Genomic DNA, 13,279 nt, shown 5'->3' on the forward strand with positions numbered 1-13,279 from the left:
TTTATACTACTGAAGTTCTGTAATACTGTATAACTGTATCTGATTCTGCTACTCTTGAGAAGACTTTATAGTCTTGCTCTGACTCTGTTATATCTGTACAGAAACTCTTTGTCATCAGAGCAAGACTGCTAGCTTAATCAGAGCACTATTGAACTATTGATTACTACTCTAATCTGTTATTACTTACTGTAATACTCTTTGACTTCTAAAGATCTAAGAGTGTCACACAAATACATAACAACTAGCAAAACTCCTGTCAAGCACTCTTGTCACCAGCTCTCTGGTTGCACTCAATTTAACAAAAAGAACTTGAGCCTGTATTCAAGCTTTAAAGTGAATCTACAAGACAAGTTACAAATTGATGAATACATCATTGGAAATGAACAAGATCAAGCAGTCTACATGAACTCATGATTGAAGAAAGATGCAGTTAAGATAATGCTTTTTTAGATTAAAGACTATCATGATATAATAGATTATATACTCAAAGAATTCTTCAAGCAGATAAGACTAGTCTTCAGTAATCTTGTACACCAACAAAAAGTCTTGCAAAGCCTATACTTGATTAAGCAAGAATGAATCTCTTTTACAATCTTTTTATCTAAGTTCAACTGTCTTCTTCTCAAATCAGATGTACTGATGGATAACTAGTTAAGAAAGAGGTATCTGCAATCAGCTCTGAGTACTGAACTGATAAAAAGAGCTATGGGAATGCCTACAGCTGAGATCTACAAAGAATACTGCATGCAACTCTACCAGATTGACTATCAGATACAATAGCTAAATCAGATCAAATTCTGTATGTGCATGTGTTTCTTTATTCTCAGCTTCAGCACTAGACTTTATATTTCAAAAAAGTCTACTCTGCTCTCTGCTGGTGATTCTATGGATCTTTCTGCCAGTGCCAGGAGGCAGCTCTAGCAAGCTGAACTGGTAGACAACAAGAAGATAGAACTACAGCAGCAAAAAGAACTCTGCTTATATTATAATGGATCAGATCACATAATATGAGTCTGCTCTTACACTTTATCTCAACATCCACAACATCAAGCTCAACCATAATTTATAACCACTGCCTACATTACACTGAGACTGGAAAAAGAATATATAATAAAGAATGACAAGAAGAAGAGAAAAGAGTAGCTCCTGTTAAAAAGTACTGGCAGAAGCATTACAAGAAGCTTATACAAGAGAAGTGGAGGAAGTTTAAGAAGATGTCTACTACAAAACTCTTTGTCATGCATGTAATTATTAATAATACAAATGTTGCTAAGACTATAATAGATAATGAATATCAAGGTTACTCTCTTATCACTTTTCAAGCTATACAGAAGTATAAGCTTAAGTGTATACTCATCTTTAAACAAATACTAAAGAGATTCAATGCAAAGAACCACAAGACAATAAGATATGTGATGAAAATGAACCTGAATATTAGGGGGCACAAAACACAAGAAGCTTTTGCATATGAAGTCCTCCAGTTAGATAGATGTGATATAATACTAGAATGACTCTGGCTACAGTTCAAAATCGCCATGCTGGATAAAGAAGAAGATACTCTCTGATTCAAGCTCTCTGGCATCATACTGTTCACCAAACATCTAGAGCAAGCAGTTCAAGACATGGAAGTGTTGCAAATCTCAGCCAGTAGCTTAATGACTTGACACCAGAAACAGAAGACCAAACAAGCTCATGTTTTTACTGCTAGTTTGGCCAATATCAACAAGGCCCTCCATGAGAAGAATTATCCAAACCCTCAAGCAAAATTACCAAGGCACTACCACAAATCTCTAGATGTTTTCAGCATGAAGAACACCCACAAGCTACCTTTCTATTACAGATCCAAAATCAACTACCAGATCAAACTGATAGCAGAGAACAGAAAGAAATCTTAGCCACCATGGGGGCCACTATATAGTATGTCACAGAGGAAGCTCCTAGTTCTACAGAAAATACTAACAAATCTACTGAACAAGAAGTTCATCTGAGTCAGCAAGTCTAGTACAGCTGCACCAGTTCTCTTCACCAAGAAGTCTGATGGTAGTCTATATATTATGTATTAATGTGACACTCTTAGGTCTTTGGAGGTCAAGAGGTATTATAGTGAGTAATAACAGATTAGGGTAGTAATCAATAGTCTAATAGTGCTCTGATTAAGCTGGCAGTCTTGCTCTGATAATAAAGAGTTTCCATGCAGGTGTAACAGAGTCAGGGCAAGACTATAAGATTTTCTCAAGAGTAGCAGAATCAGGTACAATCATACAGTATTACAGAACTTCAGTAGTATGAAAAGTAATCAAGATATAAAAGTATCTGATTCAAAGATATCTAGTAGATAAGTAAGAAGATTGATCATGATAAACAAGTTTATCAGATCTTTAGTAATGAGCATTCTTATATACATAATGCTTCTCTGGTGATAGTTCTGCTAAGCTATTCTATTTATTTTATCATAATACATCTGCTATATTCTCTGATCAATTCTATTATACTTGGTGTAATCAGTTAGCTTATCAGTTCTATTACTAATTATGTGATTCTTGTCTCAAGATTCTTCTGCAATAGTCTGTAATTTCATCTTATCAGATATCATTTAATTATTCTGTATGCTCTATTATTATGCTGCAGAATTTATAATATCATCTTCTTCTTTTACAGTATGTTGTCCCCAACTACTCTATCTGTTAACTTTTTAGAGTATAAAAGAGTATTCTCTCTTTCTTGAGTTTCTGGTTTTCTCTTGTCTTTCTTCTTAGTAAGTGTTCTTATGATTTTCTTTTCTTTTATTATCTACTTCTAATATTTACAAGAATAATCTTCTTTCTACTATTGAGTAATCTGAATTCATAATACTTTCTTCTTGTTCTTGATGCTCTTTATTAAAACTTGCTTAAAATCAAGTTATTCTTCTTGATGTAGTAAGTATATTCATGCTAATTATTATTATATTCATAATAATAATTCTTCTGCTGCCAATTAACAGAAATTATTTGAAACTCAGAATAAGCTTAAGCATACTAAGCAAGAGACTCTCTCTCATCTTCTTTATCTTCAAAAACAGAAAAAGCTACTTTATAATTAGACTAGTAAATTTCTTGAATCTGAGTTAAAGTCTGTAGAGAACTTGAAATATCTTAAGAAGAAAAAGCTGAAAAGAGTAATTGAACAGACAGAGATTCAGAGCCTGCTTGCTTTATTAAGTAATCTTTCTTTCTCAGATTCTCTTCTGATTATCTCTGATTTATTTATTAATACTTTGCTGAATGAGAGTATTGTTAATAATATATTATAATAATTATCTGAATGTTTCTGAGATTTTCTGTTGATTTTCAAATGTTTTCTGAGATATTATACTTTTTTTATTTTACTAAGTAGTGAAGTTTTCTGCTGATCTTCTGATAATTCAGTATTTATTTAACTCTGTATTTCTGTTCTTTATTAATCTTTGTAGGCATCTCTTTAGTGTATAACAGTGCTTTCTCTAATAATAAGACATGAAATACTGAATATATTCTTATCTTTTTAAGTAGTTGGAGTTTGTAGTTGACTTTTCTGATTCATCTCATAATTTTGTATAGTTTCAATTTTTTAAAATCAAGTTTTTTGCTAGATTTTTTGGTTTTGATATTCTGTCAAATTAAAAATACTTTTTCTCTCTCTTTCAAGATTGATATTTTCTAATATCTTTTGTCATAGTAATGCTTTATTTTCTTGTTCTGAAATTTAATATCTAGTCTTATCTGGTTTTGCAGTTCTTATAGTTGTATTATTATAAGTTCTGCTTCTTGAGCTTTTTGTTGTATAATTCTTGATTGTTTCTGTATTTCTGATTTTCTGCTGTAGTTTATGTAGAATAATATTATTTCTGTAATAGTATTCTTTACTCTGTTGTAAGCTAATTATGCCATAAACAGTAGCATAATCTAATTATTCTGTTAATAGTTAATATATTCTTATAAATATTACTTCAAGATTTGATTTAATTATTCTGTCTATTTATCTGTTTGTGAATGATAGACTGTTGACATTTTTTGTTCAATTTCCAGTTGTATTATTAATGTCATTCAGAATTTGCTTGTGAATCTGATATCTTAATCTGTAATTATCTCTTCTGACATTTTGTGATTGGCAAGTATATTTTATAGTATTATTATTGCTGTATCTGGTGCTATTATTGTCTCTCTGAATAATATAAAGTATCTGTACTTTATTAATCTGTCAGTAATCACTAGTATTGAATTATACTTCTTTTTTTTTATGTTCTTTAAGTTTGGGAGTTTTGTGATAAAGTCTATTATTATAAATTTCTATAATTCTTGCAGTTGCAGTATTGATTGCAGTTTTTCATATAATTAGTTTTTGTTGGTTTTGCTTTGTATACATGTCTTATATTCTTTAACATATTGTTGAATATCTGTTCACATTTCTGACCAATAGTAAGTTCTTATAATCTTCTTTATTATCTTGTCAGTTTCAAAATATTCTGAAGTGACTGTATCATATTCTTGTATTATTACTTGTTTTTTAATCTCTTTAGATATGTATATCAGTCTATAATATAGTATTATTTTATCTTCTTTCTTGAAGTTTTCATTTTCTTTGTCAATTTTTCTCATATATTTATCTTTTCTTATTACTTTTGTAATTTTTTCTTTAATATCTGATTCTTCTGTAATGATTCTTGTTGCTCTCAGTATCTATTAGTTGAGAATCATATTCTTTGTTTCTTCTAATTCTTTAAAAAGTATTCTTGAATCTTGTTCTTTTTTTATCAGATCTGATTTTTAACTTAGTGTATTCATTCAGACATTCTTCATGTTTTTGAAGTATCTTATCTTAAAGTTGTAATATACTAGTACATCTGTATATTATCTGACTTGTTTTCTTGTAAGCTCTTTTATTATTATAAAGTATTGCAGATTGTTATAACCTGAGATAATTTCTGTTTAGTATTAGTTTTCTTGCAGTTTGATCTTTCATTTTTTCAGTAATACTACTATTGCTAGTAGTTCTTTATTGTGAATATTGTAGTTCTGTTTGACTAATATTATTATTCTTGTGTAGCATATAATTAATCTTAGTCTTTCTTGTTTATCTGGTTGTTGTAGTCTTTCTGCTATTGCACAATCTAATATATCTGTATTAATTACATATCTTCTTGTTAGATTGTAGTGTCTTCTTATTTCTTCTTTTCTGAATTTGTCTTTTATTACTTTAAATGCTTGTTAACACTTTATTATTCATCTGAATAGTTTATTCTTCTTGAATAACTCTATAAGTAGTTTTACTTTCTTTGAAAATTCATGTATAAATTATTAATAGTAGTTTACTAGTCTATAAAATATCTGCACTTTTCTGACTTCTTTTAATATTAGTTACTGTAGTATCTTATTAATTTTTCCTGGCTCCATTCATATTTCTTCTGTTAATATAATGTGTCTGAGATATCTGATTTCTTTCTTATAGAAGTCACACTTTTTTAGTTTTACTGGTAGATTATATCTCTGTAGCTTTTCTAGTACTTTCTTGATTTTTATAATATGATTCTTTTAGTCTTCTTTGATATATATTATTACATCATTCAGATATTTTATTTCAGAATCTGTTCTTCATTCATCATCTTTTTTGATTTGTATCTGGTGGTAGATGTTTTTAATATTAATTAGAGTAAATCATATTACTTCTCTTAATCTGTCTTGTACTTTCTTAATTAGTAGTATTAGATAATAGTTGTTGACTGTAATGCTGTTCAACTGTCTATAATTTATATATAGTTGTAGAGTTCTGTCTTTCTTTAGTGCAAACAGTATTGAGTATTCTGCTAGTGATATTAACTCTCTTATATAATCTTTCTGAAGATTATCTTTAATATATTTTTTCACTTCTGCTGATTCTTTTTCATTCAACCTGTATATTAGCAGTTTTGTTGGTTGTTTTTCTTCTTGTAGCTTTATTTTGTGGTTTCAGAATTTGTGCTTTGATAAGCTGTTGCTCTGATTTCTTTTTCTGAATATGTTAATATATTTTCAAAATTCTCTTAATAGAGTCTTTTTGATTTCTTTATTCTGGTTATTCTTTTGTACTTACAGCTGTGCTAAGTTGTTAGAATTCTTTATTGTTTAATTCACTTTTTCATCATGAGTCAGATTTCTATGATTTTCTGTAGTATTAATTAATTGTTCTTCATGCAGTATCTTCTGATTAATCTGACTTATTATAGCCAGTGTCTTGTCTAAGTTATTTCTGAATATGAGTCTCTAATTATAACTTTCTGGTTCAAGAGAGTATTTACAGTTTATCAGTCTAATCTTTTCTTCTCACCAGTTTATTTCTGAATTGTGCTGTTTCAATCAAGAGTATTTCAAGATTATATTATAGTTTTTTAGATTTATCACTTTAAAATACACTTTCTTGTGATGTTATTTTATTCTTATTTTAATAAAGTATATCTCTTCTTTAACTCTGTTCAGAGTTTCTTCTTCCAGTTCTGATAACTAATAGAAGTATTTTTTTATTTGCTTTATAATATTAGCTTGTTTAGTAAATCTTCTGTTAATAAATAGTTCAGTCACTTCTGAGTCCACTAAGATCATTGCACACTTTGATTCAAGTAAGATTACTGTAACTCTGAGATGACAGATTTGTTTATTAATGGCTAACAGTTTTGCTTGCCTATTCATACTACTTACAGACTCTTGTTCATAACAGTTCACTCATTTTCTGAATTAATAAGAGTTATCTTAAATATCTGTTTGTATATTGTGCAATTTTCTTTATTAATATATCAAATCTTGTGTATTCTTTACACATACATATTATCTCTACATTCTGTACAGGTTTTACATTCTTTTAAATCATGCAGAGATCTTGCCATTTTTCAAAATCTCTTATTTTTATGAAACTCACATTAATATTTGTACTTGAATTTATTGTGGCAAGAGTAGTCTGGTTTTTTCATCTCTTTTTATTTGTTACTCCAGTACTGTTCACATGTTATTATTACTAACAACTTATTGTTTTCTTCATATATTATCTAGTATAATTAATTATCTTAAATCTGTAATATTCTTACTGTTAAGTATTTTTGCTCTTTAAGTATCTTGCTTTCTATAAGACTTAATTTTTTCATGATATCATCTTTGTGCTTCTCAAATTCTAGTATTTTCCAGCTTAGCTCTTCTCTTAACTTCAGTGTGAGCTTTTCTTTCTTATCCAACTAATATTCTTCATTATTACTATTATCTTGCTTCTGGATTACTTACAGCTCCTTCAGTAGTTATAAGTAATATCTGCTATTCTTTTTATCTTAATGGATAGAGTAATCATTCTCATAACAAAAGCTTTAATGAATTCTGGTGTAATCTGGATATTTTATATATAAGATATTCTGTAAGTCTGGCATTTTTCATTCTTTCTTCTCAGTGTTGCATCTGCAACACTAGTAATTTTTGATATTACAGCTATAGTCTCTGTAATACATGAAGTCTTTCATAATCTATATTCATTATTTGAACTTTTCTTGTTGTTTCTGGTAAAGTTTGCATAAATATTTATAGATTAAGTATTAAGCATGTTTCTTGTATTTTAAGTCTTGAATTTTGTTCATTTTTTGTCCATAATAATATTTACAGTCAAGTGATCAAATTCTTTAATTATTACTTGATTCATTTCTTGTTCTTATATATAGTTCTTCACATAACTTCTATTTTTTATTATTCAGCTTGTTTTAGTATTTTGATTCACTTTCTGGCTGCTGAAGTAGCTTCAGATAAGCTTTTATAATTTGATCTTTGAATATTTTTCTGAACTGTTATTAAAGTTCTTCTTTAATTTGCTCTTTCTAAGTTATTACTTAAAGATACTATTTCACTTCAGAATCTTCTTTATTTTTTTTTAAGATTATTCTGAGTTTCTTATCTTTTTAATCTGTCTTCTTTACTCTGCATTATCTCACTCAGTATCTTAGCTTGATGCAGTAGAAGTATAATTTTTTCTTTTTTCTCTGTTCTTTCTCTTTCTTATTAATAGTGTCAAACTTTGTCATATTCAGCTTTATAAGTGTGTGTTTATAAGAATCTGGTTGTACTGGCTTATTCTGGTCTCAATTTTTCATATAATTTAACAGACTGACTCTCTTTTATAATGCTTTTTCTTGTTTTTCCATTTTTCATTCATAAAGTTAGTTTTCAATCCTGACTGCCACTTCAACTATTTTGGTCAGAATGTGTGATCATTTTTTCAATTATACTATTTTATTTTTGATCTCATCAAATAGTTCTTAATAAAAGATATCAGCTAAGGCTTCATTATTCTAATCAGTATTGATACAGACTTGCTGGAATCTCATAGTATAATCTTGTAGTGATATCTTTTATTATATATGATATAGCTGCTGAACTGCTACATTCTGTTTCTTGACTTCTCTAAAAGTAGTTTTCAATGTTCAAATAAAGATATTATAATTATTAATAATCTTGAGTATATTATTGTTCTGGTAATCTTTATCTTTCTTGTAGTAATTCTACAGATAGATATTGAATTAATTAAATACTACTCTGTAAAGATATAATACTACTATTATTATCTTGTTCTTGTTGCTGTTAAGTTCTTTACTTTTTATATTTATGTAGATGTGTAGTTAACTCAAGAAAGCTTGTAATTTTTCTTGTTTGCTCTTAAAGAGTTCTGATAAATTAATTTTAATTTTATCTTTCTTTTTCTGTTGTTCAGTAAATAAGATAGTCATGATTTGAGTCTCAAGCTGCTTATTATAATCTTTTAATTTACAGTTCTGCTCTTCAAGTTTCTTGATAATCTGTTCAAGCTGCAAGATTCTATTTATAAGATCTTAAGTGTTGATAGCTGGTGCTTTAAATGCAGACATAGTTTTTATATTTTGTTAGATCTTGATATAGAGTGAAATCATATCTTTATCTTTTAATATGATGCAGAAAGTTCTTTCTTTATATATAATCTCTGAAATCTCAGATGTATTTTCTTCTGAGTCAGAGATAATTAATGTGTTATATATTTATGTGATACTCTTGAATTGTTAAGAATTAAAGAGTATTACAGTAAGTAATAACAGATTAAGATAGTAATCAATAGTCTAATAATACTCCAGTTAAGCTGGCAGTCTTGCTCTGATAATAAAGAGTTTTCATGCAGATGTAACAGAGTCAGAGCAAGACTATAAGATCTTCTCAAGAGTAGTGGAATCAGGTACAGTTATACAGTATCACAGGACTTCAGTAATATGAAAAGTAACCAAGATATGAAAGTATCTGATTCAAAGATATCTAGTAGATAAGTAAGAAGATTAATTATGATGAACAAGTTCATCAGATCTCTAATAATGAGTGTTCTTATATATATGATACTTCTCTGGTGATAGTTTTACTAAGCTGTTCTATCTGTTCTATCATAATACATTTGCTATGTTCTCTGATCAATCCTATCATGCTTGGTGCAATCAGTCAGCTTATCAGTTCTATCACTGGTTATATGATTCTTGTCTCAAGATTCTTCTACAACAGTCTGTAATTTCATCTTGTCAGATGTCATCCAATCATCTTGTATGTTCTGTCATTGTGCTGCAGGATTCATAACAAAGAGACTGTCATGCATGACCAAATATAATTAAAATATATACACACCAACAAAATAACAGTAGATATTCTCATAAAGCTGTTATCTAAAGATCTTTATTATAAGCATATTGTGGAACTTGACTTGAGATTTTTGAAGAATATAGAGATGGATTTCTCAATATAAAATACTTATAGAATAGCAGTCATCTATCTACTTAAGCATAATTTTCTTATGAGTTTTTTTTCTACAGAGTTTTATCTGTAAGATTTTCATCTAACCTGCATGTAATTAGCTTATTTTTTTCCTTGAAAGTGTGTATCAATCTCTATAAGTAAGAGATTTTGTGATCCTGCTGGAGATAATCTTTAAAGCTCTTAGCTAGTAAATCTGTTGCTCTGAGAGTGAGTGAGAGTATTTGTGCACTTTAATCTCTTTTGAGCTTAGCATGCATGTAATCTTATGTGATCACTCTTGATCTGACTCTTTTCTGCTGCCAAGCTCCATCTTACTGTAAGAGATGAGATCTTGCTAGCCTCTTTTGTAGCAGTACAACCAAGATTATTTTTCCATGCTCCAACACCTAGCCACTTTGTCAGCAGCTATGCAGGCATAACCTCGCGTGATCACCAGCTCAGTTATGTGCTCTAGCTACGGAGGTGTGGAACAAAAGTTCCCGGAAAGCTTATACAGACAATACTGTTTTACAAATACCCACTACTCCACCAAATTTGCTAGGAAACTCAAGTACCCCTGAAATTGACAAGTCACTCTTATCTGAATTCTGTTCCAAATTCTCATCTTCAGTATTCTCTCAAGAATCCTCTCTACCCAAATTATATAATGCAGCTAAAGCTTCAGCAGCTTTTAAAGTCTTTAGATCAGCTGCTCAAGAATCTGTCTCAAGATTCTACTGTTAAGAGAGCTTTTTCTTAAGTTGTTGATTCTTCTATATACAAGATATCTTATAATTACTTTCTCTATACTCATTACTCTCTTTCAAGCATATAATTTCTTAAATATAATGTGAAATTCACTCAATCCACTGTTGAATCTTTACTTGTGACAGCTCTTTCCAGACTTTCTTTTATTTATGTTCAGCAGTCTTGAATTCTTGTGGGGTATCTTTAGCAGTTGTATATTACTTGAGCTATATTCAGACAGACTCAATCATATTTAAATCTGGTGAATTGCCAGACCAAAGTAAGTAGTTGATCTTGTGTATATTGTAAAGCTCTTGTTAATAGAAATAGATATGTGCTGAAGCTTCATCTTCTAGAACAACAGTATTGAATTGGGATTCAAGACATTTCTTGACAAAAGAGAATAATTTGGCAAGAAGAATCTTCTAAAATAAAAGAAATATCAGATTAGCTAGAGAATTCAATAATAAGATGATAGAATCTTAATATCTTCTGATATCTATATTAATCAACTCTCCTCTTGTCTTGTCAAACAAGCTTGCCAGTTTTCACAGTGAATTTGAAAGTTAGCTTCCTTCCACAGTTTGGGGAAATACCTGCTACCCCACCAAATTTTGGTGGGGCAGCAGGTAACTGCAATACATTGAAATATAATAGAGTTTCTGGGAACTTTTGTTCCACACCTCCATACAAAATAAGCAAACACTATAACAAGCAAAATAAACAAACATAATAACAAGCAAACTAAACAAACATAATAATATAAATACAGGTTTTTCATTATTCTTTATAATCTCAAAAGCAGTAAGTGTTAAGAAGCAAGAAATGAGATATAAATAAAAATACAGATAGATTCTTGATACTATTATAGCTGGTGTATTCTGAATCCTGCATATCTCTGCTGCTGTATCTTTTTATCCTGTTATTACAAACACAGGTTAACCAAGCATCAGATAATATCAGATGTTCAGAGGAACTCATACAATCTATAACTCTGAACATGTAAGAATCATATAATTTGCATAGATCATGAAAATGTCAGTGTTCAGTCTTCAAGTTAGAGGACCCCTACATTCTACACGCAACTCTCTCTCACCAGTTGTAGGTATTAGACCTATTTAGCTCTTTTGTATTTCAAATTCTAGAAATACCTATGAAACCTATGTTAGGTTCCCTAACACCTGTATTACTTTTCAGAAAGGCTTATCACTTTACTAACTCTATATTGGTGTGCTGTAACTGTTCAAGTAATCTAGTCTTCATTATAAATCTTGCTACTTTGATACTTAGACTTTCCTATGAGATTATAAAAGATCTGGTATTCTAGCAATTATATATAACTTGTAAACAAGATTGCTACTAGCTCTTAGTAAGAGATTCATGCAGTAGCAGTCTTTATGTGTGCTTGCAGGCACATGACTTAATGTCTTGTAGAACACATGCAACTTTCAACAGCTTGCAAGCTGAGGCTCTCAGCTCTTACAGGTGTTATTCATCTGTGTAAGGGGTTCACAGGTGAATCCTTACAGTAGTCAAAGAGAACAGCAGTAATATATATGTAAAGCATGCATGACAAGATCTCTCTGCTTAAAGCTTGTTAACTTGGAGTCTGTTAATTTAGAGTCTACTGTTTTTCTGTTTTATATTACTACTGTCATTCAGGTCATCTCTGTCAGCTCTAAGTGCAATTGCTGTGCTTTCCACATCAGGTTCAGTCACTGGCTGCTCTTGATTAGAATTGTTGCCACCTGGCGGCAGGATTTCTTGGCTGACTTCTGGCTGAGGCTGGGGTGTTTCAGCAGGTTGTATTATATTAAGCTCTTGTTCCAGCTGCTCCCTCTCCCACTCTGCATCTAGCCTCTCGCGCTCTTCAAGGTCATGAGCAATTTTGTCCCAGGATGACAAGTTCTGGTCTGATTGCTGCTGCTGGTGTTCCTGGTAGTCTTCATCCTGGATTCTATTGTCAGCTTGCATTGGTTCTTCTAGTTTAGTGTCAATCTGTTCAATCAGATCCGCTACACCAGTGTCTGATTCAGCTGGTTGCTGTGCCAAAAACCTGTTTACACACTCCAGGTCAACAAGGTCTGGAGGAGAACTTTCTTCCATATAGGCCCGTTGGTCTTGATACTCCAGAAGCACTATATCAAGAATCACTAGCAGTTCATCCGGAGGGTAGTACATGGAGATCTCTTGGTCACACAGCTGTTGTTGAAACTCCACAAATTCTGTTAGCTCATGCTTGAATATATCTGGTCCCTGTGATCCTGCATTGTTTTCAGCAGGATCCAGCTCAGTCTCAACATGTCTGTTTCCCGCATTGGATTGGTATAGTTGTCATCAGGTGGGTCAACATCTAACTCCATTAGCAGTTGATTGTGTTGAAGGAGGTGTTCATACCACTGTCTGTATGTATGTGTTTTGCGAGCTTGGTGTTGTGTGGTGGGCCCCCCCCTCTCCCCACAGGGTGCATTCTGCTGCCTTCCCCACTTGTGTTCCCTTTGAAGCTCTTGTCCCAGCCGCCCTTGCTCCCAATGGCCATCTTGAACAAACAAAGGTGACATTGGAACATCTAAAAGAGAACTATCAGGGGGAGAATGCCCACTACCCTCCCTATCCCTAGATTAAAAAGAGGAGGCCTTTCCAAGGAAGGCAAAGTAAATGCAGCAGCAGGCAAAGAATGTGGTAATGGTATCAGCAGCTGGTGGTGCATCTGTATGTAAATTATCAAGGAAGAGAAAGGCACTGTCTTGTCTATGTGTCTGTGTTTG

The 13,279-nt window shown here is 31.1% G+C and overlaps 2 protein-coding genes across 2 annotated transcripts; one reads left to right on the forward strand and one right to left on the reverse strand.

Annotated features, from left to right (window-relative positions):
* Nucleotides 1-1,421: 1,421 nt before the first annotated feature.
* Nucleotides 1,422-1,895, forward strand: CIMG_12718 (uncharacterized protein; the record flags this gene model as incomplete). Its single annotated transcript, XM_004445651.1, has 2 exons — nt 1,422-1,480; nt 1,709-1,895. The coding sequence occupies 2 exons, from the start codon at nt 1,422-1,424 to the stop codon at nt 1,893-1,895; spliced, it is 246 nt and encodes an 81-aa protein (XP_004445708.1).
* A 10,215-nt stretch (nt 1,896-12,110) lies between these two features.
* CIMG_02096 (uncharacterized protein) lies at nt 12,111-13,050 on the reverse strand (the record flags this gene model as incomplete). Its single annotated transcript, XM_001248324.2, has 2 exons — nt 12,111-12,736; nt 12,909-13,050. The coding sequence occupies 2 exons, from the start codon at nt 13,048-13,050 to the stop codon at nt 12,129-12,131; spliced, it is 750 nt and encodes a 249-aa protein (XP_001248325.2). The 3' UTR covers nt 12,111-12,128.
* Nucleotides 13,051-13,279: the final 229 nt, after the last annotated feature.

Source organism: Coccidioides immitis, assembly GCF_000149335.2.
Source record: "Coccidioides immitis RS genomic scaffold supercont3.1, whole genome shotgun sequence".
NCBI classification, from domain to species: domain Eukaryota; kingdom Fungi; phylum Ascomycota; class Eurotiomycetes; order Onygenales; family Onygenaceae; genus Coccidioides; species Coccidioides immitis.